This window comes from Manis javanica, chromosome 1 (genome assembly GCF_040802235.1).
Source record: "Manis javanica isolate MJ-LG chromosome 1, MJ_LKY, whole genome shotgun sequence".
Lineage (NCBI taxonomy): Eukaryota > Metazoa > Chordata > Mammalia > Pholidota > Manidae > Manis > Manis javanica.
Genome location: NC_133156.1, coordinates 205,676,078 through 205,703,384, shown reverse-complemented (window position 1 = coordinate 205,703,384; position 27,307 = coordinate 205,676,078). Strand labels below are relative to the sequence as shown.

At 43.2% G+C, this 27,307-nt stretch overlaps 1 protein-coding gene across 2 annotated transcripts in view; it reads left to right on the top strand.

Annotated features, from left to right (window-relative positions):
- PRKCE (protein kinase C epsilon) overlaps positions 1–27,307 on the top strand; it is a 511,493-nt gene that overhangs the window by 170,484 nt on the left and 313,702 nt on the right. For both annotated transcript variants that reach the window (XM_073213595.1, XM_073213598.1), the window contains exon 2: positions 14,399–14,462. In XM_073213595.1, the coding sequence (XP_073069696.1) occupies positions 14,399–14,462 (64 nt within the window). The remainder of the gene's footprint in view (positions 1–14,398; positions 14,463–27,307) is intronic.

Here is a 27,307-nt window from a genome sequence, read left to right as displayed (position 1 = left end):
ATTCAGACCTCAAGCCTGGGCCTTTGCCTGAGCCTCAGGTTTGTGTATCCTGGTGTCCTCGGCCACCTCAGGTGTCTCCAGCCGAGCCTGTCCTGGCCATTTGGCCCTGCTCCACTCAGTCTTCCCCTGCTCAGCTCAGGGCAGTTCCATGTTTTGCTCAGGCCCCAAATCTCCATGCTGTCCTTGAGCCCTTTCTTTATCTCATGTGTTGCATTTAATCCATCAACAATTCTTTTGGCTCTATCTTCAAAATATATCCAGAATCCAACCACTTTTCATCACCTCCATGAGCCACCATCTTCTCTCACCTGGATTATTTTGAGAGCCCCTTCTCTTGTCTGGATTATTGAGGTAGCTGCCTAAGTGGCCTTCCTGGTTGCTCATTTGTGCCCAGGGTTTATTCTCCACACAGTAGTCAGAGTGATCCTTTCAAAATGTAAGTCATAGCCTGTCACTGCTCTGTTCATCCTCTCCTCTGGTTTCCCATCTCACTCAGGGCCAAAGCCCAATAACAGAGTAAACTCTGTCCCTCTGAGCCCATCTCCAGCCGCTCCTCCCCTCACCCTGCTCCTTACGCCCTCCTCCTTCTTGCCAAGGCCAAGTTCATTCCCACCTCTGAGCCTTTGCGCTTGGTCTTCCCTCTGCCTCATATGCTTCTGTTATCCTCCCAGAAACTCATAGGCCTGGCTCCTCTGAGTACCAGGAAAGCCTTCCTGGATAAATCTATAGATAAATTAACCAAACCCAAACTTGGAAATCTGCCTCTTTGTAACTAAGATGTGGAATACTCTAAATGAAAACCAACAAAAGGTCCAACGTGTTAGAAAATATCTACAAACTGAAACTAGGTTCCAGTAACATCTACTCTGGGCAATAAATGAAACGTTGCCTGTTACAAAGAAAGACTTGAGAGTCATAGACTTTAGTTCCCTTTGATGTCTTCAAAAGGTTGAGAGCTTTCTTTCTGCTTGAGTAGTGGTTTATTTCTCCCATTTCAAGCCCTGCCCTCTCTCAATTAATTGATTGTAGATGGTCCTTACAAAGTAAATTTGAATTCACAAAGTTTGTCACATAACATAACATGCAAGGCTTGTCCACAGTTTGTGGAACTAATATCCAGGAGAGAAAACCAAGAATGAAGGAACTATTCTGACATTCAGAACTTAAACAGACAATTTTTAGGGCCCCTTTGCTGTATACTTCAGGAAATATCTTTCCTTCTGATCTAGATGTTGGTATGGGCTTCAGCATATGTGTGTCCAATCTGTATGTCCAGCTGGACTAGCCTGTTCATTTTATAAGGCCTGTGACTTCATAAAGATGTAGAAAACAAGCCCGGAGAGTACAAGGAGAGTTGCCCATATTCAGAGACTAGCTTGGTTTTATATCTAATTTGCACCTGAAAATTTACATATTCACTTGTTTATAGAAAAATAGCCAGTCTAACATTCATGCATACTCATTAGATTGCATGTTAAGGTGGCTCTATTAGAAAAGCAGAAATTATGACAAATTTCCTATTTTTGTCTTCTTCACCTTTTTGATACAAAATCTAAAAGTTTTTAAAATTTGGTATTTTCAAAATTCAGCAGTCAACTGATGAATATACAAAGCTTGGGTAAAATTTTACTAATTCTGATAGGCCTAATCAATTATATTTTTCTGTATCTTATGTAAGTTTGAGACCTCTGCTTGGATTTCTTAGAATAGAATTTTTAATTTTTAAAAATTTTCCCTACCTTATAGAACATTGAAGAAATATGGGAGAATATATTCCAAAGAATTCCTGTAGAAACAAAGATGGTGACACTGAATAGCTAGGTGATAGGTGCTGTACTGTCATGTTGAAGGAGAGATGTTTGCTTATTGCCTTATAAACAAAGTCTATGTTGTTATGTAAGTTTGTTACATGAAAGATAGTTGGAGGTAACAGTGTATAGGTATAAAATTGTGGGCTGTGTCATCCCACAAAATGGAGAAACACCATCATAAAGAGAAGGAGATGAGATCAACGCAAAGGATTTTTAGCCTAGTGCATTCTCTTTGGTTGAGGTATTGAACCTTTTCCTTAGTATGTTCAAACTGTATCCAGCTAAGAATATGCCTGGCTACTTACCACTCTTAACTGATGATTAGGATGAGTAATGCTGTTACCATTTGACAAGGAAATTATACTTGTGAAAAATACATAAATTTAAAATCTCATTTTAAACTTGCACCTTAAAGAATTCTGGACTAAAAATCAGGATAATAGAGTTGTGTTCCCAAACAGCAGCAGACTCACAGACTTCAAGAAGGGACTAGCAGTTACCAAAGGGGAGGGGTGGGGAAGGGCTGGTGGGAGGGAGGGAGAAGGGGACTGAAGGATATTTTGATTAGTACATATGGTGTGGGAGTGGTCACAGGGAAGACAGTGTAGCACAGAGAAGACAAGTAGTGACTCTGTGGCATCTTACTACACTGTTGAACAGTGACTGTAATGGAGTGTGGGGGGGACTTGATAATATGGGTAAATGTGGTAGCCACAATGTTTTTCATGTGAAACCTTCATAAGAGTGTATATCAATGATAGCTTAATAAAAAAAATAGAGTTGTGTTCCTCCCCTCCCCCATCTGTAGGTAATTTACTTAGGTGCCTGAATGGACTGCTTATCCTCACTGTGCCTCAGTTTCCTTACCTCTAAATGAGGGGATTGAGCTATGCAAGGTTATTCAAGTAACAACAAATTTATTGTTTCTTTTTTTAATCACAAAAGTTATACTGAAAAGTAGAAAAGAAAAATGTATAGAAAACTGTAAATATGCAAAAAGAAAAAAAATCACACATTATTCCACTTCCCCATAGATACCCTTTTTCCCCCTTTGTATATGTACCTACCCATACACATTTTATTTTTACAAAATTGGATCATAGAATACATATTCATTTGTATTCTCATTTTTCCTCCACTTAATACCATATTTTGAATGTGTTTCCATCAAATTTCTATTAAATATAATTCTATAAGACTTTTTTTCATGATGGCATGGTATCTAATAATTTGAATATGCCACAATTTATTGAAATAGCTAGCTGTTATTGGATAATTTGTTTCTGATTTTACATGCTTAAGAATGCTGAAATGGTCATCCTTGAATTTAAATCAGTTTGCACATGTGTGATTTGGGATAAATTCCCAGAATTAGAATTGCTGGGGCAAAGGATTTTATATGTAATGCCAAACTACTCACTACAAATTTTGCACCAATTTACACTTCATCAGCAGTGTGTAAAATGGTTTTTCTCCTCCAGTCTCACAAGCACTAGATAATCTCATTTAAGGTGATATGTTTTTGGATTTTCCATAAGTAGTCTTAGAGCAAATGTGTTTTGTTTCTTTGTCTATTCAAGATCTATGTAATAGAAAAGGAAAAAGGGGTTGGAGATAAAATTCTATAACAACTAAGCAGAAGAAGCCATCATCAAACTGTTTCAGTGAATTTCTGGGAATGAAAGTGAAGGGCGGGGTGGCAACTGATGGAACAGAGCAGAGGTGCTAAAAAGCCAGAGCCCAGAATATGGCAGAGGGCACTGCAGCCTAGCGTAGAGCCATCTGTGTTATGTAACCCTAATGGAACTCCAGGTCTGGAGACTGTAGTTAGCCTAGAGAAAAAGTGAGATGTGCAACTGAAAACGTGTGTCTCTCTGAAGGTCTATGTGTGGAACTGTGTACTCTCTACTCTCATTGCAGAAGGACCTAGAGCCAGATTCTGACTCCCAGGGTGAAAATTGGAAGGGTCTTTTAGAAAGAGAAATGGTATAATGGTTTGCAGACAACTGGCAAAACTGGTTTGGGGATCTCCTGCTACAAAAGTGAGCTCCCACTCTCTAACCTAGGAAAGATGGCTCAGTATCCATAGTAATATGCTGCAACTGTAACTCCCCCCCATCCCCAAAAAGGGGAAAAGATATATGAGAGAGGAGCCATAGAAAATAGGAAGGCCCTTCTGGAAATTCAACATATTATTGTCAGAAATAGAAGTTCAGTGGAAGGGTTGTAAGGTAAAGTCAAGGACTTATCCTCAAATACGGACCAAAATGATAAAAGAAATGTAATATATATAACAAATAGAGATACAGGGATCAATCCTACTCATCCAACATCTGAATAATAGGAGCTTCATAGAGCAAATGAAGAGGCCAATAGAAAAGAACAAATAGAAAAGTATCTTTCACAAGTTTAGCTTCATTCAGCACAATGAGTCAGAAAAAGACAGCCCAAGACATATCATTGTGAAATTTCAGAACACTGAGAACAAAAAAATATCCAAAACTTCAGTTGTGAGACAAGATGAAAATAAAACAAAGAAAGTCATATACTACCCAACAGTAATCAGGCTGATTAAGAGTCCATTGGCAATGTTTATGTTTGTAGAGAGTTCTGATAGATACTGATTTTTTTCAACCTAGAATTCTATATCCAGACACACTGTCAATCATGTGTGTAGACTAGCATGCAAGGTCTTAGAAAGCTGGCCTTCTATATTCTCATAATCAATATTTCAATCAAAATATACTTTATTGGTAAAAACAAGGGAAGAATCAAGAACAAACTAGATGATAGATTCCAGCAACAGCGCTGCATGCAGCAGAGCCGTGAAAAAAAGTCACAGTACTAGAGCTGTACAGCAGACCAGAGGGCAGTCTGTCCAGATTTGGAATAGGACAGTGGGGGGTCTCCAGAAGGGCAAAGCCTGAGAGAAAGGGACCCAGGGAAAACTTGAAGATCTGAGAAAGGCAATTGCTAGAGTGAAAAAAAAAAAAAAAAGAATCCATTTGACTATGATGCTGGTATATTCTCCATTGAGTGGCATATGGGTTGTCACACTGGGCCCATGGAAAAGAAAGTATATATGTAGTAACATTTACAAAGTTATAACAAATAACATTTACAAAGTTATAACAAATAAACACTATTAACTTGTTTTTCAATTCTGGAACTAATGTACACACAAAACATGGAACTTAACTCTGATTAGAGAACAGAATGTCAGCATTGTCTATGCTGATAATCTAACCCAAAAGACACAGAGGTAGGGGTAGAGTAGCAGAGAAAGGCAGTGGATATGGAGGGCTGGAAGCACGAATGTCCTCTAATTAGACTTTGGAGTGTCAAGGGATAATATCTATAGTTGATAGAACAAGAAACTGACCTTCTAGATTGCTTTTTTGTGTGGTAGAGAATAACAAAAAGGGAACTGAGAAGTGTGATGTATAATTATTTTGTACAGGGTGAGGCGGTGAGTGAACAAAATCCTCGTCTATCACTGCAGCAAGCCAAGAATGTCTAAAATAAGAAATCAGGAAATTGAGGTACAAACACTTTATTTAGGGACATGACAGTGACCACCAGAAAAACCCAAATAGAAATTATTAAAATTGGGTCTCTCTGGGGAATATTAGGGCAGGGGACTGTTGCTTTCCATGTATTTTTTAATTTTTTATAACTGAACACATCATGATACTTACATTTGTTTGTATTTTAATAAACAAACAACATAGGAATACTTAGCCAAAAGCAACCTTGGCTAATTTGATAGGCAAAGGAAAGGGAAAAAAAATCTTAACATTTTACTTGTATTTTTTTGCTTATCTGATCCAAGTGATTTCTAAGTTGCTTATGACTTGAATTTCATGCTTCTGTGATTTTATAAAACTGTTCATTTCCTCGTAGGACATGGTTCCAACCCTGAAGTGAAAAGTGGTGACCAGTAGGACTTGATATACTGAAAAATCCCTATGCAGCAGTATTTCCAGGAGGGCATTTATCTCCTGAAGTCAGTGCTTTTGTGTCTTGTTGTCTGAGCCTCCCAGTTATTTTGCTGTGGGTTTGGTGTACTTTCAACTCTGAGTTCCAGGAGGATAAGGAATGAGTTTTAGTTTCACTGTTGTTGTGTCCAAGAAGCAATTCTATCCTTGTGCACAGTGTGAGCTCCTCGGCCAGATCACATCATGTTGTTCCCACATAATCTCCTGAGCCCATGCTATTTGCTGGGCAGTGTGCCAGCCCCCAAGGTAACAGGAGCATTGGGCCTGGAGTTGGAGAACACTGCTTGAAGCTATGAGAATGTGGAAGAGTCATTTAAATCCTAAAGCCTCTCTTTTCTCATCCCTGAAATGGTTAAGAGTAAAGATATTGCTCCTCTTACCCAGACATCACATGTAAAGTGCTAGGAAAGGATTTAGAGTTTTGATTATTATTACAAATAAAACAGTTTCTCTGCTTGAGGTGCTCAAAGGGATGCACAACAGTTATAATGTCTCAGATTTTGAGGGGAGTCAGGAACTGAGTGTCTTCATGAGCAGCCACTCTGAAAGTTTGTGTTGGGTTGTGATATCATAGGGAGAAAAATTCCTGGTCTGAAGATAGTTTTTCTGGTTTCACAGTCCTGAGCTCCCAACTGAGCCTGCCTCTTTTCTACCTGGGTCCATTCTGTTCCACTTGGAGTCCCTTATGATTATCTGCCTTGGGCCCAGCCTTGCCCCAGAGGTGCTCATGGTCCTCATGGGAAATAACTTAATGACCCAACAGCTTACATTTACAAGATGCTAGCTGTGTGCCAGGCACAGCTCCAAGTGCTTCCCTGTCTCATTTACTCCTCCCAAGACTATGAGGCAGGTGCTATTCCCAGTCTCAGTTTATAGAGGGGGAAACTGAAGCCGAGGCACACAGTTTGTAACAGATAAAGCTGGGGTTGGAACCCAGGTAGGCTAGCTTCAGAGCCTTTGTTCTCAATCACTGCAATGTACTGGCTCAGTGTGAAAAATAGGAAATGTAGAATAAAACACATACATACAAATATACCCAGTGAGAGAGACCTTTGCAAAGCAAAATGCCAAATGCAAAGTGCAGATTTGTAGCAGGGTATTCTTCACTTCAGAACACTGGGGTTAAGTGCCTACACTTCCTGCTGTTTGCACTTACTACCTCCTCTTAGCATACCCAGTCACACACTTCCATTTCCATGAAAGAGCATAGAACTATGCCGTGACTGGGTAATGTAAAGCATCACATACTCTTGATAGGAGTTTGGCACCTTTGGATGTCTTCTCAATGCAGAAAAGCATTTGTGTACACACAGTTATTTGTTTTTAGCCTCCTCAGTCATCAGAGGGAGCCAGCGCTCTGGGTCTATTTCCGAGCCTGTTGAAAAGGGGAAGCAGGTGCTAAATTGAGTTTATTCCACTTGTGGCCTGTGGAGAGCTGGGATGTGTAATGTAGGCCTCCAGTCCAGCCAGCAGGACTTTGACATGAAGCTAATGGCTGCTGCTCAGTTGGTTCCAGTGACCTGGCTACAGGGGATGAGAAAGCAATGTGTCAACCAGCTTTGAGGGATGTTAATTTAAAATGTGTCTGGTAACCGAGACAGGCTACTCTCTGGGTGACTGGAGGTTAGAAATAGCTAGTGAAAAAGATATTAATTTAACTTTTCTAACAAGTTAACTCAAGCACACAATTTTAAAAATAAAATGATTCAAAAGTGCATGGAGTGAAGAATTAGTGCCCTTCCCTATTTTGTGGTTCCCCCCCCCAACACACCCATTTTATTCACACAGTAGCCCAGGATAATGAACATAGTGTACCTTGCTTTTTCCCCCTACCTAATACATCCCAGAGATAGTTTCCTATCTTCAGTACATTTAGATCTTTTCATTATTTTTTAAGGGCTTGCATAGCAATCTACCAAATGATGGACTGTAATTTATTTAGCAGTCTCCTATTCATGGATACGTAGGTCCTTAAGGTATTCTAGATCATTTGGTTTAATTGTCTTGTTTTACAAAGGAGCAGATTGAGATACACACATACAAAGATAGATTAAAATTATTCAGCAGGCTCTGGAACCTACATTTTGGGTGTGTTTTTCTTGCTATTATCATATTTTGATCACAGAAGACAGATGAAGGTGGCTGTGCCTGTGAGTGTTTTGCACACATGGGTGTGGGTGCCTACACAGGTAGGTGTACATTATATTGTGTGACAGGTATGCTCTTGAAAAACTTTAAATGAACCATTTTATTTTTAAAACGGGAATATGAAATTTTAAATGCCCTGAAGGTGGGAAGATGATTTATTATTTAAAGGAAACTTGTGGAGGAATCCTTGTGTGAAATGATGGCTCTGTTTTTCCTTTGTAAAAAACTATTTCATTTGAGGTAATTTACATGCAACAAAGTGCATATATTTTAAGTGTATGGCTTGATGCAGTTTGACAAATACATATATTCACATGAATCATTCCCACTCAAGATAACAGAAAACTTCCATCATCACAAAAAGGTCCTGTGTGCCTCTTTTCATTCAGTTTCAGTCTCCACCTCCAGGACATTATCTGTATGTTTTGGCCACTATACATTAGTTTTGCCTTTTCTAGAACATCATAGAAGTGGAATCACACAGTATGTACTCTTTTGTGTTTGCTTCTTTCCCATAGCATCCATCGTATTTCATATATCAGTAGTTTATTCTTTATTGCTAAGTAAAATTCATACGGATGCAGTATGGTTCACTTGAATCATTAACCTGTTGTTGGACATTTGGGTTCTTCCCAAAATATAGCTGTTGTGAATGAAACTACTAGGAATATTTGCGTCCACATTGATGGCTTCCCAGGTGAATCATCTCCATAATTCAGGTGTGTAAATACAGTTTAAAGCCAGGCTATTGGCCCATTGAGTCAACATGTACAAATATGTATTAGATCCCTCCCATATGCTGGTCAGATAAGGATTGTGCCCTGCAGGGACATACACTAAAGCCTGCAAAATATCTTTGCATGACCATGGTAAGTTTTTGAGAAAGGAACAACCCTCCTCTCCCTTACTTTATGGAACTAACTGCTGCTGGAAGCCTGTTAACAGGGTAGAACCCTTAAAATATTTAATTACATGTGTGCTGTCTGCTTTTCAAATGGGGCATTCTACCAGTAGGGCTAGTAGCAAACTCTTCTCCAAATGAGGAGTTTTTAATGAGCTGCTAACTTTAAAATCTGCACCCAGCAGCTGCTCTAGAGTTGCCTGTTGTAGAGCCTCACGGGTTTGTGCTTTCCTAAAGCAGAAGGGAGGGGATGCCTGCTGCGTGGTCTGCTCTGTCTCTCTTGCTTCTTCCCTGCCAGGAGCTGCGGGGGCCTGTGGTGTGCCTGTGGGGCCTCCAGGGGCAACTGGCTAGCAAAACAGGGGGTGTGGACTTGGGCAGGGGGCTTCCACTTTGGGAAACAACCCCGTAGTCTTCTCTCTTGATAGTTTCTCTTCTACCCCCTCCTACCTCATTCACCGCCCACCTCCAGCTAAAAAAGAAACAGTCTGTTATCTATGACTTAGTTGGTGCAACATGGGCAGCACAAGCCACTCTTCCTCCTTCTCATCCTTTCTAGATTCATCTTTTTCTGACCCACTCCATGCCTTTTGCTTCTTTCTAGGCCCTAGTGCCCGACAACACATGGAAAAGGGAAGTGAAACTCAACTTGGGCATGAGACCTTTGTGGGTTGTTCTGAGGAAAGGTTTGCCTAGAGGTCTCCGGTGAAAGTTGAGCTCTGCTTGGGAGGAAGCTTGTCTGTGAATTTCCTACCTCCTTTGCCTCGAACTCGGTCACCCCCCAAAACACAGGCACACAGACACCTGTGGGTCATGGTGGCACAGGGCAGTAACACCTACGCGGGCTGCCCCAGGCCACATCATTTGTGGGCTGCAAGCCTTGCAGTCAGAGCTCCCACAGGACAGCTGTGGCGTGGCTGGAGGAGTGTCAGAGGAGATGCAGGAGTCGCAGATATGGTTCTGCTGCTACCGCATACTCTAGGCTGCCTAGCTGTGGAGACTTGCACGTGAATGGCGCCCCTGCCGGTGTGCGGCTGTGTGGTCACACCAGCTCTGCTGCTCTGGCCACTTCCTTCACCTCAGTGTTCTCATGCACACAATGGCACTAATGATACTTGTTACCTTACAGGCTACTGTGCGGAATAAATGATACAGTGTGTGTGAAGAGTTGTGTGAATGACCCCAAAAAGTGCCCATGCTTCTTTTTGCTTTTCAGAGATTGCTGTTTCATGGGCTTCTGTAGTTTGGGCTTGTTCCCCATTGCCTTGTTCCTAAGTCACATGACTGGAGCTCTTGTCTAGCCCAGACCTTCCCCTAGGGTTCTGGGCAGGGTGGCAGGGCGTCGAAGGCATTGCCCTGCCTAAAACAGGCCTGGCAAAAGAGTCGGTCAGTTGCAGCTGAGGAGAGAGAACCCACAGGGGCCCCAGAGGCTTGCAGGAAGGAGAACCCTGGGACCAGGCTGTCACAGAAGGCTTCGTGAGCCGGGCAGGACTTGAGATGGGCATTCCATGAGAGTCAATTTTCCTGTGCCCTCCAGGCAGCCCTGGGTGGGAATCTGGCAGCTCTCTGAGCCCCAGTTTTTCCATCTGAGAAGTAGGGAATATTGCCAGCCTCACAGGAGATTAAATGAACTAATGTAGGTAAAGCATCCAACACAGTGTTTGAGACGTGGTAGGTGCTCAGACAATATGTGGTCACCCTCCTCTTCTTCTCTCCTGAGCATCACGTGACCCTCTGATGAGCAGGTCTATGACCTTTTTTTGCCCCTGGGTTTCTCCCAGGCTGTGTATGAAACTCTTGTCTTAGTTCTTTATTTATTTACAACACCATAAAGTCATCAGATACCCTGGAATGACATGTCATAATATCAACTCCAGGCCAGAAAAAAACTGTTTTTGTTGAGGGAAAGCTTGATAAAGTGGAAAGAACATTGGATTAAGTAGCGGATTTGAAGACTTGGCTTTTTAATAACAGTAACACCAACAATTACTGAGTATTTTGTGCCAGACACCATGCTAAGTAAGCACTTTACACAGATGATCTCATTTAACATCATGACAGCCTAAATGTCACAGGACCTGTTATTAGCTCTGTTTCACAGACGAACATTCTGAGGCTTAGAGAAGGTTGTGTCTTGCTTCAGTCTGCAGAGCCAGTAAGTTCACTCTTAACTGCCATGTACTTGGTATCTCCTGAGTGCCAAGTGCTTTGAATGTGTGTCTCATGGAATTTTTACAGCAACCCACTTCACAAATGAAGAGACTGAGGCTGAGGCTCAGGGAGAGGAAATCATTGCCTGAGCTGGTAAGGAACAAAACTGGGATTCAGCCCTGTCTTACTCCAAAAGCTGTTTGTCTTCTCCACTGTTCTTCCTACTGCCTTGCTTGGGGCTCAGCTAGAGGTGTAGCCAAAAGCACTGGAGTTTAAAAGGGAATCATGGTCAAAGAAAGCAGAGCTAGTAGGGGGAGTGTCAAAGAAAGGTATGAGGTAGGGAGATTCGATAAATAGGGTTGCACGTGGGAGAATTGGGAGGAACCTGGGGTGCCGGAGAAGGAGCTTGGAACTAACCCTGGGAATGGTTGGGAGGAGGAGCAGACCTGCTTTTATGCAGTGCCAGCTGCCTGTGGGGATGCAGCCTGACAGTTGCAGGGTTGTGCAGGGCTGGGCACCTATGTTGCTTCATTATCTGGGCCACGTAATTGTGAGCAGAATCTCACAATTGTGATTAAATTAATTTGGCCATGAAGTGGCCCCGCACTCCACCAGTTTTGTACCTCATAACCCCTCCACCCATCAGCATTGAAGTCGCCCTGCTGGAGATGGGTTCTGAGTCTCCTCACTGGCTGGCAGGGGCTCAGCCAGCACTCTGCGGCCATCTGCCCAGGCTATGAAGCTCATTGTTGCTTTTGGCATGTTTAATAGCTTAATTTCTATTTTTCTGTTTGGAAATGCAGTTCATCGGCATGGAGGCAGCAGTGGGTGTTAAAATGGTTTCTGATTCCTATCTTGAATGTTAATATCCTAATACATTTTATCGTCAGTGACCTGTCCCCCCTTGCCTCGAGTTCTCGCTCCCTTTTTGCACAGAGAGAAATGCTGCCTGCCTTGGATCGGGCTGGCTGCAGCCCATCTCCCTCCTTCGCTGTCTTCCTCCCTGCTTTTCACAGATAGCATTGTACTTTGCCAGTGAAGTCCACAGTCGTGGGAAATCTCTGACTCGGAGGATATGAGAAACTGTTTCATTCTTCCAGCAGGGTTTAATAGGAATGATCTAATCTCTAAAAAGCACACATTATTTAAATTCCATGCTTTAGGACAAGGGGACCCCTGATATTTTTGAACTGTGGCAGAGACTAGATTCTGGTTTGGCCTTGTTCAGTAGAGCCCACTGTTGGTTTTGCCGTTTGTAATTCACTGTTGTGGCCCAGATATGCTTGGGGCAGGGCAGGAGGGTGGGGGAGAGGGGGCAGGCAGTACAGTGGTGAGGGTGCTGGAGAACATGGTCTTACCCCAGAAACCTAAAATCATGGACTCTTGGGGAAGACAGGATTGGGGGAGTCATCTCGTGGTGTTGCAGGTCTGTTATTTCGTTCCCATCTGGACCCCAAGCTCAAGATCCCAAATTCAATTGTAAGTGGCCCCTATGGGGCAGCCTGAGATCTCCCTGCACTCCTTGCTGCCTGCTCTGACAGAGTACCTGAAATATCACGGGGGTGGGAGGGCCTCACCTCTGGGGCATTGAAGCCCCTGTTGATGGAACTGGAATTTTTAGGGAAATCTCATCCATTCTTAACCCCCAAAGGCTGAGCCTGGAAATACAGTGGGGTCAGGAATCACTTGGGGAACCTGGATTATGAATGGAGTGAGACGTGGGGAGAGCTCTGGACATCTGTCCAAGGTGAGTTTTGTTACCTCATAGGGAACATGTGTTCATGGTATAGCCACCTCTGCTTCCCCTCCCAGCTTGTTTGAATATCACTTTGGTTCAGATCACCTGCCTGCCTGCCTTCCTGGGGTGGGGTCTTGAAGGGGTGAATGATCCCAGAATCGGCTCTGGGAGTTCTGAAGACAGAGCCTGTCCCACCTGCATAAAGGTTGACTTGTTTTCTCTTGACTAACAGACAGTAAGCTTAGCACTCTTGATGCAAATATGACTCCCATACTCTCTGTCTAGCAGAGGAGAGAGACATGTGGACAGTGTATTATAGCTTAACAGGAGCCGTGGTTGAGATATGTATGTGCATTACGGGGACACAAATGAGAGGGTGACTAATTCTGTCTGTGAATATCTAGGAAGGCTTCAGAGAGGAGGCAATAATTGACCTCGACCTTGAAGGAAGAAGAGGCATTGCTAGGCTGACCTTTCCTAAGGACTGCTTGTTAGATGTGTGCCTGCTCTTTGCGGGGGACAGTGAAAAACGAAAGGAGGGGGAGTGGTTCCTGCCCTTAAGATAGTCACAGCTTGTTGGGGAGACAAGCCTGGCATGTTTGAGCCAATTAAAGCTCTGCACGGACAGATGGGATTGTGGAGGCGGTCAGAGGCTCCTGGGGGTACTTGGTGATCCAGGGTTTCTGGAGTTACTCCTCCCCCTCATGGAGAAAAGTATATGTAAGGAGAGTTTAGACCTTGCAGACATGTTACCTGCAAGAGGCCAGCCTCTCTGACTTGCCTCATCAGCCTGGTTCTGTATAGAAGTAGCTTAGCTGGATTTGGAGGTGGGGAGGGAGGAAGTGAGGGTGGGGTGGAGAAGATGGATGGTAAGAATTTAGTGGTATTGGTAGAATCTGGGGTTTGCAAAACACATCTGCCAACACACAACCTGAGCATGGGGGTCCTTCAGTCTCACACAGCACCATGCACATTCCCAGCCTTTGCTTATGCTGTTCCTTCCCCCTTGAGAGCCTTCCCTTTCTTTCCTTCATGAAGTTTTCCCGGACTGCTCTTCTACACTGATTTTAGGTTCCCAGATACTTTCTCTGTTATCCCCTGGCCCTCCCTCATCATTAAGCTGGGTTCAGCATTGTTCTCTAGGTTTTAACTCCCCCATGAGACTGTAAACATCTTGAGAGCTCAGATAGTGCCTTATACTTTTCTTACCTTCCCTGTGAGCAAGTTGTAGAATATAGAACAGAGGTTTCTTTAGACAGTCTTGGCATTGAATCTCAGTATTGCCAGTTACCCTGGAATTTGAGCTGTTTCCTTATCTCTAGAATGGGATAACCCAGGGTTTCTCAGCCTTGACACTACCAGCACTTTGGGCTGGATAATTCTTTGTCGTGGAGGCTCTCCCGTCTGCTGCAGGATGTCTCGCAGCACCCCTGGCCTCCACCCTTCAGGGGCCAGAGCCACACTCCCTCTCCAGGTGTGATAATCAAAAACGTCTCCAGGTATTTTTGTATCCCCAAAACGTTCCTTGTGTCCGATGTCTCCTGTGCAGTGAAAATGCTTCCAGTTGAGAACCCCTGGGGTGACACCACCTATAGAACTCTCCAGTTGCCCCCACAATGCACTAACAGAGTCACTGTCATTTTCTTAATTGCAGATTGACCTGGAGCCAGAAGGAAGAGTGTATGTGATCATCGATCTTTCAGGGTCATCTGGTGAAGGTAGGAGAGCATGACCGCTGTTGTTATCCATTGACCCTTTGTCTTCTGGTCTCTCCCTTCCCTCCTTGGCTGGGACACATTGCAGTGACATTTAATTAACTGGCACACTTTAAAGCAAAAGGTTATTTTGAAGATGCTTATGCCTGTGTATCAATAAGGACCAGCCATCTGTTAACTTGGTGAAACAGAGGGAAGATTTTTGACTTATCAAGCGAGGCCAATAAAGCAGGTGTTCCCGCATGCTGGTGCACAAGGCAGGCTTCGGTGGGGCAGCGGGGTGGCAGCCTGTCCCCAGAGGCTCGCGTGGGGTTGTGTGTGTGTGGTGGGAAGGAAGTAAAACCAGTTGGCCTAACGGTATTCAGAAATGAAACAAGGTGTCAAATTTCAGAATCTTGTTTCTTTAGAGCTTTTATAGAGGTGTTACTTCTTTTTACCAGTTTCTTTTGCGAAAGCGCTGCTCTGAGATGGAAATGATGGGGTGAGGGAACGCTGCTCCCGTGGGCTGATGAGACAGGAGTAGATGTTCCTTGATGGTTGTGTGTCCCTTCTGCTCACAGCCCTGTCTCTTGACCCTGTCCTTGCCCACTTACTATCTCTAAAGGCTTTTCCAGGTGGTGAGGACTGAGCAGTCAGGGTAGAAGGGAAGACTGGACAATAAAGCCTTGTCCACCTGGGAACAGCGAGATGGTGGCAGATTCCGGCTCTAGGGAGGCTGGCGATCAGGACTGAAATGTAGTTATCAGGCCGTCTCTCCTGTTCTCCTTTCTCTGTGCACGGGGGGACAGAGCAGTTGGCTTTAACTTCGCGGCAGAAAGATGGAAGGACCAAGACTTGTACTTCTTGGCAATCAGAAAAAAATGGCATTTAGGGGCTATGGCCCAAAGACAAAGACATACAGCTCCCTCAGCTCCTGTCTGGAAGACCTGGGCCTTTTACAGCATCTCCCCAGAATATTGGAAGTTACAAGCACAAAGTCCTAGCCCTGCACCATTTCCCCCACATTAAGGAACAAGCTCTAGTTTAAAGTTCTGTAATGGGAGGAGGGATTACTTCAGCAGATTCAAAGATGCTCATCAAATGATGCACTGCACAGTGGTGCCTGGTGATTTTCATTTGGCTAATTCATCCCCCAACTTCAACAGGTGTTCAGAATAGTTTGATGATTGTGGGTTGTGTATGTGGGTCTCATAATAGAATTCAGTCCTCTTTTAATAGATCTCATTTATTTGGCAGAGGTTTAAAACTTTAAACATCTTTTCAAAGTTGGTCTCTTACATTTTCTGCCCTTTATTGCAATTGCATTTTGACATTTCCAACTTTCCTTCTTTACCCTCAGCTCTGAACAGCCCCAAATAGAATCTGTTGTAGAAGGTTTGGGGATTTAGCAGTAGTTAGTACGAAGTATTTAAAATGTGCAAAAGGGCCTGAAGAATAATAAAATGAGCACAGTGTACCCACCACTCAAATTAAGAAATAAGGCAACAAGTAAGGGTGAAGCCTTGCATAGCTTTTAACATAGCGTGTTATCCCAGATTTACCAGGTTTAAAAATATCATGGCCTCTTGATTGTTGATACTGGAAAAGCACTTGAGCAAAACCAATTCCTTTTTTTCCCTTGCATAATCTATATGAAAAAAGATAATTATTTAAATATGTATTTTTACCATTTAAATGATAAAATGCCCAAGATGCTGGGCAACCAAGGAGAGGCTTGGGCTGTTTATTTTCTTTGAAAAGATTAACAATTTGAAAAATTATAGAAGACGTCCTTTTTTTACATTACAGGGGAAGTCTATGGACAAATGAATGAATATATAAATCAGAAGCAATTGATTTTTTTTCTTCTCAGTTCTACAGCTTATTGCATGTGAACAGTCAAAGCAATTTTCACTGGGCTAAATTCTTAGTCTTTTTTTTTTTATCTCTTTCATCTAAAGAAAATAGAGTTTACTTCAGAAATGCTGACACATGCCAGACTCTGTAAAGTGCTTGCATGTGTTACTCTGAAGAAAAGGAGACAATTTCTGCTTTTTTTTTTTTTTCCTGTTTCTGGATTGGGGGTTCTTTCTCTGGATGGTGGGAAGGACTTCCAGCAATCTCTTCCTGGAGGCTAATCTGGTTGTACTCTGTGTTCTACACATCTGTTCTCCCAGTCCTGCTGCTGGGACTTTGTGGGCTCCTAGTCCAGAGGTGGTTGTGTTTTTGGAAGGGTTGGAGGGTAAGGAGAACAGCAGAGGACAAGGAGCCTCGGCATTTATTAGCTAGCCTGCATGAGAAAGGTCCAGTGCAAAACCCCGTTGTCAGAGCTAGACTGTGGACCTCCTTAGATTCTTATCTAAGTCCCTTTCTTTAATAAAATCACGTAACTCTCTATTCTGAGAAAGGATGACAAGAGAGTTGAAATGAGGCATAGCTGACGTTTTCACCACTCAGTTATTTTGCCATCAAGCACCCCTTCATTTTGCCTATCTCAGACACTCCATCCCATCAATGGGAAAAAATATATTCATAGAATTGCACAAACTTTACAACACATGCAAATACCAAATCGCTCAGAGAAAGGTGCGGGGGTGAGACTGTGTGAATACACCCCCCTCTTCTAGGATGTGCCAAAGGATTCTTTTTCTTGCTAACACACTATAGAAAGCCTGGATGCTTATGTCTGCTAGAGCTGGAGCTAATGTGATTTCTAACTGTCTAATAAAATTCCATTGCTTGCATGTCCTGTGCAGTTCACCATAATCAGATTTGACTGGTGTGTGCTTCATCTAAACCAGGCAACCTAACCCCAGCTGGAAGGGGTCAGGCTTGATGACATTTAAGGCCATTTCCGGTCATGCGATTTTGATCTTTGGGATAATTTGAATAGCTCTCAGAGCTCAAGGCTGAGGGCTGGCCAATAGATGTAGAACGGAGAAGGGGTTGGAAGAAATGGACCCTTTTTGACTGGTATTGTGCTTTACCTACATTATCCCAAGTAGCAAACCTTCTTGGAATGCTCCCGTGTGATTGTCCAGTCTCCCATGCCTCTTAGTGTTTGGATTTATTGTAAGTAAGAGCCATATGACTTTCTGGTAAATACTGCACTGCAGGCTCACCAGATACTTACATGAGAGCGTAATTAACCCAGGTGGCAGAAGCATAAACAGCAACGTAATTCTCAAATGTACAAACTATTGTTTCCTGCTGGACACATTAGTTCGTATTTTTTCCCTTGCTGTGACATCATTTATGTATTATTTCTATTCTTTATAATGCTATGATAATGAACCATTTGCAGGATCCCAGAGGAGGGACAATCAGGGTCTGAACTGGGGATTTCTAGGCTCTTCTTCTTCTGCTTCCCACCCAGGTGCGGTGTTCACCCAGGAGAGCTCTTCAGCATCCAAATATGAAGAACAAGAAGTGGGCTTCACTGGCATGTTTGGATTACCAATCTGTTTCTCCCATAAAATGCAGAAGAAACAAAATAATTAGAATTATTTCTGCAACACATATAGCAGAAATAATGCACTTAAATCAGGTTCTGGAGTGATTGCTTATTGCAGAAGCAGAGGATGAAGGAAGAGTGGGGAATGGGGTCCACTTCTTTCCCATTCTTTCTGCAACCACATGCTGTCAGAAGCATTCAGTCTCCTCTCTGGGATTGGCAGCAGATAGAGCATAGCCTTCAGAGTCCATCAGTCCTGGATTCAAATCCTAGCTGTAGTGCTTACTATTTTAGAGCTTCAGATTTCTCACCCATTAGTGAGCATTACATAAGACCAGTGCCCAGGTACAGCACCCTCTCGTACAGGTGATGCTCAATAAATACCAAAGGCCTTGGAGACCTGAGGCAAAGGTTTAACCCAGTTCTCCTGAAGGAGCAGCAGGAAGGGTATTCAGGGAAGCCGTCTGAAGGCAGGTTTCTGAATCTGGGGCACGGCATATTCAAAAGGTACAAGAACAGAGCAAGGTGACAAAGGCAATTTATAGAACAATATCTGTGTCTGGCAGGGGCTATGAGATTGCTTTCTCTAGAGTTCAGACCTTGCCATCATTTTGTCCATTTCCTGTCTTTCTCTTCTTCCCCGCCTTTCCCTCAATTAAATACTTCTCAAAAGGACATTCTATAGCTTGTTTGTGTTGTGTGGTCCTTAATATCCAAAATGTCTCCTTGTCAGACACTGGGCCTGCCCTTTTTGCTCAGTGTGGACTGAGAACATGCAAGCCTCATACTCTCTCTGGATCCTGGGTAAAAGCCCTTTATGTACATGAAGACAGTTATTAAATCTCTCTTCTTCAGGCTGAAACTATCAAATCCCTTAACCTTTCCAAGGGGATAATTTAAAATCTTAACTCATCTTTGCAGCTCTCTTCTGGATGTTTTATCAAGTTGCAGACAGACATGATCAAACCTGCTTTGCCTCATTCTGAAATGATAACAAGTGTAGAGCACATACCTGACAATATTACCTTCAGGTGCGAGGTGTTGATGTTAAGAGATCAAATGAAAGGCCCAAAGCTAAAAACTTGGTTAAACGGGCCAGTGGGATCCAGACCCCAGGGCTACAATCCAGTGCCCTGCTTAAATCATGGCCTCATAGAGAGTTTTCTAACATGACAGAGACCTCTCCACTGCTCTATTTTAATTCTTCACTTTTTTTCCCCTAGAGATATAGAGCTAAAGTTCTTAACTTCAAATCTAAAGATGACCCAGAGAGCCCCTTTTATAAATAAGCAGATCTCTTTTCCTTTCTCTTAGAAATGAAAACTCCTTCGGTCCCAATTCAGGAATGGTCAGCTCCTTCTCAGGCTGTCTGTATGGAGGATCCATAACTAAGTATTGGTCTGCAGCTAGACTGGACTCAAATCCCATTAGGAGGGTAATCTTTCTGACTGTGTCACGGCCAGCATTGGAGCACTGCCCACAGTATTGAAAGAGAGGTGGAAGACAGGAAACTTGGCCACAGCCAGTGGGCAGTTTCTATCCAGATAACATCACTCAGAGCCCAAAGTCCCACTGAAACTTCAGTTCATAAGAATTCTAGTTTTTTTGTTCAGAATTCTACATTATTTAATCCAATGCCTTCTGGTTATCAGATAGGTAAAAAGAACCATTTGTTCAAATGAACAATAGTCACCAATATACTTTAACAAATCAGCAGGCTTGGTGCCCATGCTGGGTTTGGGGAATGGAAAGTGGGGAGGGAAGTGGAAAATGAGAGATGGTATTCACAAAAATACATTGCCTTGCCCTCAAGGAGCTCGCAGTGCAGTTAGGAATCCAAGACTGACTTGCAGGATGAAAGCATTAGAGAGCAATGCAGGCAATTTCATATTGAGTGCTGAACTGGGTGTTACCAGGAGGTCTCCAAAGGGGAATAAATTGGGGCTGGAATAGTCCAGGAAAGGAAGAGGCAGGGCTTAGGTTGAAGACACAAAGGTAGACTAGACAAGAAAGAAGAGGGAAAGTCATTCTGAGCAGAGGAGGATCATGTCCTAACTATCAAAAGACATTTTTGAAGCTCTTATTTTTAGTTAAGTCTGGATAGACATCATAAATTAAATAGATGCATTCTGTGTTCTCTGGGAGCTTCTAAATGATGATAATCATCAGTGTTGCAGACAGAAATTTTCATGCTATGCAAACAAGAAAATGAAATGCCTTTAATGATTAAGCTGTTTGAAGGTTGAAAGTAGTTCTTTCTGGATGTGTCTTCATGGTCAAGGCCACTCATTCACCTTGGCTCCCAAGAAGGAGGAATGTTCTAGGCAAGTTAGATCAAGTCTGGGACTTTGAGTAGAGCACATTTTATGGATTTAGGTGATGAGAAGGCCAAGTCTAGGCACAAGCATCCCTTTTTGGTCTTCTCTGTCCTCTTTCTCTTTTCTCCCTTAGCAATCTCATGGAGTTCCATGGTAGATGCTCCACTCCCTTCGAACTGTCCTCTTCTTCAACATATCTAGCACATGTTGTGGCAGTAAGCCTGACAGTCCTATTCTGTCTCTTTGTAAGTTCCCTCAGTTTCTAATGATATACATTGCTTGAGAGGTTAAAGAGAGCCTTCCCAAACAGGGGACTTCAAAGTCAGGCACCAGCTCCAAGATGCTGAAAGGTTTCCCTCCCATGAGGTCTTCCTCCTGTGAGGTGCTGTAGACAATGAGATCCTGGTCCAGCTCACCCTGCAAGCTCTCCAAACATGCATGGACATGTTGGATTCTTCAATAGTATGTGAAGAACAAGGAGAGCCTCAGTGTATGACCAAAAAACCAGTGTATTTGTGTTACCTGGATAACCAAACCCAGGCGTTCTAAACACTGATCCTGCCATGTGGACCCCACATCCCCCCCAGCAGAACTACTACCACTGATACTCAGACCCAGGGAGTGGGCCCCTTAGTCTTCAGATTTTTGGTCCATCCTCTGTCCTAATGGAATAAATGCTTGGTCCTAGAAGTGACCATCTGTGCCAGATGAGATAAGAGGAGTCATCTTGAAAGCAGTGAGCACCAGCCCTCATGTCAGGGAGACAATGCTAAAATACTGGATGAGAAATAAGGCAAGAAACCTTCATTTCCTTCCAAATAGGCTCTAGATGCACAGAAGTTCCTCTGAAATGAATCATCCACGGTTAACACCACCAAATGCCAACCATAAGCAGATGAAAAACAATTGAATCTTGAGTGTTTGGAGAGCAGAGCGCTTTAGGATCATTACTAAAGCATCTTTCCCCTCCGGCGCTGTGGGAACATAGACGTGTATTTCCTGCTGACTTGTGTGCCTGTGTTACTAATGAAGTAATTACAGAAGGGATAGGTATGTTGAAGAAACAAACTTACAGAAAAGGTGGGCTTCTATTCTTACTGAGAAGTGAGCACCATGCCTCCTGGCATGGCCTCCAATTCTGTCTTATTTGTCTTGCTATGTATCATTTCTGTGTCTTATAAAGAAGATTGTTTAGGGAAATTCATGTTTGCAGCTCAGATGCTACTGGGTCAGAGTGGCCTTGGGTTTAATCATTTACTGTTGTTGATATCCTTGTGATTTGGCTTAAAACAAAAGGGTATTTCCAGTCTGCTAACCTAGAGAGGTGTCTTTCAGGACCAATTACTTTATTCTTTCATCCAGTTAAATTGGCCAGTGCTGACAGTTTTGATTGTCTATATTACCCAGCTTTATTGAAACAGTCATATTTTCACAATCAAGCACATTGACCATCTTATCCAAGCTGGGATTTTATCTCCTTCTTTATTACAAAACTTTGGTGTGAGCTTGTGGGGCCCGTGAGGGTGTGTGCATTTGCCCGCATAGGTGCAGATGAAAATGAATGTCTCTGAATCACCTATTCTGTCTCTCCTTCATCCTCAGTTTCCTTCATTAGAAGCATCATACATTTGCTTACCTAAGATATCCTAGGCCCTGGGAGTGTAGAGCCAATGACCGTGGTCGCTGCTCTGCATCTGCACTCTTACGGAAGGAGGTGGGCAAAGGACTAGTTAAGGACAGTCATGTGTTTTGGCTGTTGGTAGAATGGGGTGCGGCAGGACCACCGAGGAGGCTCCCTTCTACTTGAGGGCTCTCCCTGGAGTAGACAGTCAGTAGTGACAACCCCAACTCTTCCACATGCTATCATCAGCTCCACACGGCAACCCTGAAAGTCAGCAAATAACAGTTATCCTTGTCTATTGTTGAGGAAACAGTCACTGTCTACTGAAGATGCATCCAATCAGAAGATAAAATAAAGTCAGACTAGGACTTGATTTACCAGAATTTGAGTTTTTCAAAAGTACATCTGATTTATACATTCACTGCCTATTGGGCAGTTCCTCTTTTCAGTGTCAGGGTCACAAAATTGAACCGTATAAGCAGAAATTCTTGCCTTTGTAGGCCTTCTAGTCTGGCAGATGTGCTTGTGTGTGTGTAGGCTGTCTCTGCAAGGACAGGTAACATGCTGGGCACAGCAGCTGTCTCTGGGGAGGGAAAAGGGTGAATTTGGAAAGGAGGGAGCCTTTCCTATCAAGGCCTATAATCTTGTTTTTCTTTCCTATGTATGTGTATGAGCTATTAAAACAATTACTCAGAAATTTTGAAAAATAAAATTAGGTGGAAATATGAACCTTCCCGTACACACAGAGACAGTGACTTTTCTATTGGCCAGAGGCTGTGACAGGCTTCTGAAGACCTCTTCAAAGAGGACTGGCCCACTGAATACACAGGATGTCTGAGGACAGGGCACTCCAGGAGTAATGCTCTGCATCACTCCACAGACACCTCTGATTTGTAGTCAATATGCTGAAATTAGGGAGTCCTTCAGATTGTGCCTGTCATGCAGAACTGGGCGCTCTAACACAGACAGGCAGGCGGGCCAGGCAACCGGACTCCCACAGAGTGGGTGACGAGTGAATGACACCTTCTCTTGAGGGAGCCTCTTGCCTTGGCATGCCTAACCCTGCTGCTGCTCAGAGGCTCGTGCCTCTTCAGATGGACTGACTATCCCATGATGGTGTTTTTACGAGCACCAGGCGGCACTCTCTAGCATTTATGGTCAGCTGCTGTGTGTCACAAGCTCAGTCATCTCCACAGACTGAGTGGCTTCACTAGCTGTGGGAACTTCTGTCCAGCTAAGGGGAGCAGGCTGGCTGCCAGTGGGTTATTCCTACTCTTCAGGCACTCACGTTTGTCTGTTTCCTGACACTGAAAATAATGTTTTACCCAGGTGTGAATTCTTCTGGAATTGTCAGGAAGAGTGAACTCAGAGGAAGTTCACTTTCAGGTGCATCTAGTGTCATTGGGACTAGGATTTCTTAGACTCCTGCAGTGTAGTTCTTGCCTTGCACTGAGTGAGTTACTTGATTTATGATTGATTGCATAGATATATATTGAGAGTCTGTTGTGTGCTAGGCACTATGCAAAGAGCTGGAGAAACAAGACGCAAAAGACCAAGGCCCTGACTTCTAGGCCTCCCAAGCTCGGACATGTCAGCAACAAGTCAATGGCTTTACTTGGGCCTCAGTGGCTTCCTCTGTGCATGGAGCAGGTGGGCTTAAGTTCTGAGTCAAAACCAAGAGAAATTTGCACACAGCCAGGCACCCAGAAGGGGAGAGAACAATTTTTTAAAGCCATATCTCTGTGCAGAGATTATTTTATTTAAGCCTAAATAGATATGCCAGGTAGGTTTTATCACTTCTGTTTCACATGTGGGGAAAATGAGGCTTAAGGAGTTTAAGACTGAATCACCTGGGATCCTGTGGCAGTGCAGATTCTGACTCTGTGGCCCTGGAGTGGGGCCTGAGATGCTGCATTTCTCACCAGCTCCCAGGAGATGCCCATGCTGCTGGTCCTCAGACAACACTTGAGAAGCAAAAGACTACTATACCTGTAATTGTCCCCCTGAACTATGCTAAGCAGGCATCAATTTCTAGTTGATTGAAAATTAAGAGGGAAATTTACTGATTTCTCCCCTTCCCAACTTCCAACCATTTAGCGCATCTCAAAGAGAATACTTCAAATCCTTTTCTGTTTAGTATCTTTTCCCTTCACATTCTCCTTTCTTCTAGGACAGGGGCCAAGAAGGCACTTGGTGTACTTAGGGAGGCTGGGCCATGCTCAGGCCTTGGTTTTCCAGTCCTGCAGAAGGTCAAAATGGATAGTGTTAGGGTTCTTCAGTTAGGAGAACAAGAACCACTTTATATCAAGAAAACAAAAAGCAACCAGCCAGGATATTGAGATTTTTTTTGTTTTTATTTGCTTTTCTATAAATACCCTTAAGTATTGAGTGGTGCTTGAATTTGATCCCACTGTGCTAATTTTCTCCTGGTTTCTGGGGCTTTAATTAAAACAACTTACCCAGGGACCTCACTAGAACTTCCTTTGCATGATCATCCCATGAGGCAGGCTAGTCGCACCTGCCTTTAATGGCTGGGGAAATGCCCAGGGAGTTCTAGATTAGGGGCTGGGTACACAGTGGGGCATAATTTTACTTCTCAGATAAATGAATGCATGACTAAATGAAATAAAAGGAAAAAAGTGTCACTTTAAAAGGAAACTATTGAGATAAGCAAGGTGTTGGGACTGACTTTGTTTCAGATAATCAGTTGTTTCATATTCCAGTGTACAATCAATGTCATGGGTGGGCAGGGTCCTGCATGTTTAAGCACCATGCCTGGTGCTTATTAGGGGCGCGTTGAGGCCACCTCAGAGCCTCCACAGGCACCAAGTACCCAATTACAATACCCTGCCCCCTCCCTGTTTATTCAAGTCCTTCTTTGCTCTTTCAGAATTTGATTTTAAGTTTGCCTCCTCCTGGGGGTCTTCCCACCTTGGCATGCCCACGCCTACTTGCTGGTTCACTACACTGCATTTGCTCCCACACACCTTTGTGTCTTTCTGTGCAACCATGTACTCATGTATTTATATTGTGTCTATAATTAAAGTTCTGGTTGTGCCCTGCCCACCAGTAAGCCACAAGCTATTCAAGGACAGAGGTTTCTGTAAAGTGGGCTCAGAACTGAGGGCTGGCCCAGAGCACATGAAGCTCCTGGCTGGCCTCATGATATGGCAGTGCCTGGATCACCATCAAGTCATTCAGACTACACCAAGCCAGACTGGGAATAAGGGCCACCTCATACCTGGGGGGCTTCTTGGTCCTGTGGGCAACCAGACTCCCCAAACCTAATGTGGTACTGGCTGCCATAGAGGCACAAAGTCATGGGGGCCTTGATTACTTACAGGGCTTTGCCAGTGATGGGCACAGGACTCCTTACATCATTAAGCAGCTTTACTATGAAGTGTGATGGGAATAACCTCTTTATTGAAATCAGAAGCCTGGATTCTGTTGCTGGTTTTGCCACAGACCAGCCAACTGAAGGCGAACAAGTCATTGGGTGTTTCTGGCCCCCCGACTGGATTGCATCGGCAGCGTTAAGATGCTGTCACTCACTGGATGCTCTGGATTTCAGCTTCTCAGACTGAATACTTTCTGACTACAGATGTGAGTCAATGAGATTTCCTCATCTCTCTTTCTGCTTACCACCAGGGAACCAGACTCAGTTATTCCTGGCCAAAGCATAGGATCCTTAGTAGTGGGTGAGACATGGTGGGTGCCTTAAGAACTTAAAGTGTGGCCAAGTAGAAGTGGGGAGCACTTATCCTGCAGCTCCTTAGAGCAGTTCTAGGACCAGAGCAGAAGTTACAAGGAGGCAACTTTAAGCTTTGTTTATTATACAGAAAAGCCTCTAATAGCCACCAATGAGCATTTTACAGCATTATAGATTCTTCTTCTAGTGGTCTTTTGTGAGATCTGAATATTTGTAACAGATAACTTCCATAGGTATATACAAATGGAGGATAATAAGGCAATTGTTTATCTGAAAAACAATCTAAGGTCCTCAGTGTAAAAAGGCAGAGAAACAGAGTGCATGAATAATGGGAAAAAGGAGTATGTTGGATCTCAGCATCTATTTACAGAAGAGTTATATTTCTTGAAAATTTTGGCAAAAAAAAAATGTTAAAACTTTGATCTTGTTTCTAAAGAATTAAGGAAAGTCTCTATTTGAATAGATCCCAAATCATGTGAACCTGTCCTTTAAAGTTTTTAGTGGAAAAATCTCTTGTGACATCAATATTCGCTGCTTAATTCTCATCTCACATGGATATGCACATGGAGTTCACTTAAAGAGTGGTCCCTTGGTGTGGGTCTGTGAAGAGGTCCACCATGAGTTTAGGGGAAACACCATTTGGTCATGTTTGTTTACGTATGCTGGGAGATAAGGATTTTGTCCTCAAACTTAGGAAGGTGTTGCATGGGAGCTAGAGAAATAGGGAGAAACCAAGGTTCCTTTGAGAAGGGTTTACTTAGCCTCATGCCCTAAGAAAGGGTTTGATTTTGGGTAGATAGGTGTTACTACAGTGGGTAACATATTGCTATAAATAGGCTAATAATTTATTGCCTATGTGAGGTTGGCACCAGGAAGGTGGTTGGTTGACCCCTCACCTCCAACACTGACTTACCTTTTGTCTAATGTTTGAAATCTTATCCTAAGAGCTTTCACACTTGATAGTGGTTAAGCTCTTGATGCCTATTACATAGCTACTCTAACTTCCTAAAAAAAAAAAGAGAGAAAAGAAAGAAGACCAACCCTTATAGAAAGATGAAATCCTAAGCCTTTCTTGAACTTTCTTGTGTAAAAAGGACCAACAGCTAGGTTTGTAGGCAGTTCCCTAATTTTTCAAATGACACTTTCTAAAAAGGTGCCTGAAGATCAAAAGAGTGAAAGTCTGAGTAACTGAGTTAAATGTTATAATGGGAGATTCCACTCCCAGAGCACTAAAATATACTCTAAAACCCTCTCATTATGTTTTGTTGTTTAGACACCATCTTTGGTAGTATTTCCAGCATTTTGTTCCCCACTTGGTCATCTGGGCAGCCTGTCAACCTGCTGAAGTGCTGGGAAGGTCCAGCTAAGCAGGGGCCTTGCAGCCCCCCAGAAGTCCTTTATTTGTTATGTTAGACTCTGATCTCTAAAGTACAAAAGTTGCATCTTATCACAAGGGCCAGTATTTTCATCTTTTCATTATTTTTATTTAACAAAAAAGGGCAAGAGGGAATAAAATTCTCAAATAATTGCACAAACACTTAATTAGACTCTAAGCTCTGTGAAGGTAGGGACTTGTCTGTTTTGGTCTCTGCAGTACCTCCATGGCCTAAGACAGTGCCAAGATACAGTGGAACTTAGGAAATATTTACTCAATGAATTAACGAGGGACTGCTGTCCAGGTAAATATGGTGAAGGTGTGGAGGTGGCACCGTGGCTTGGCAGGCTTGAAACGTTACTGCCAGCTGATGGTCGAGCATCCGTGCATGT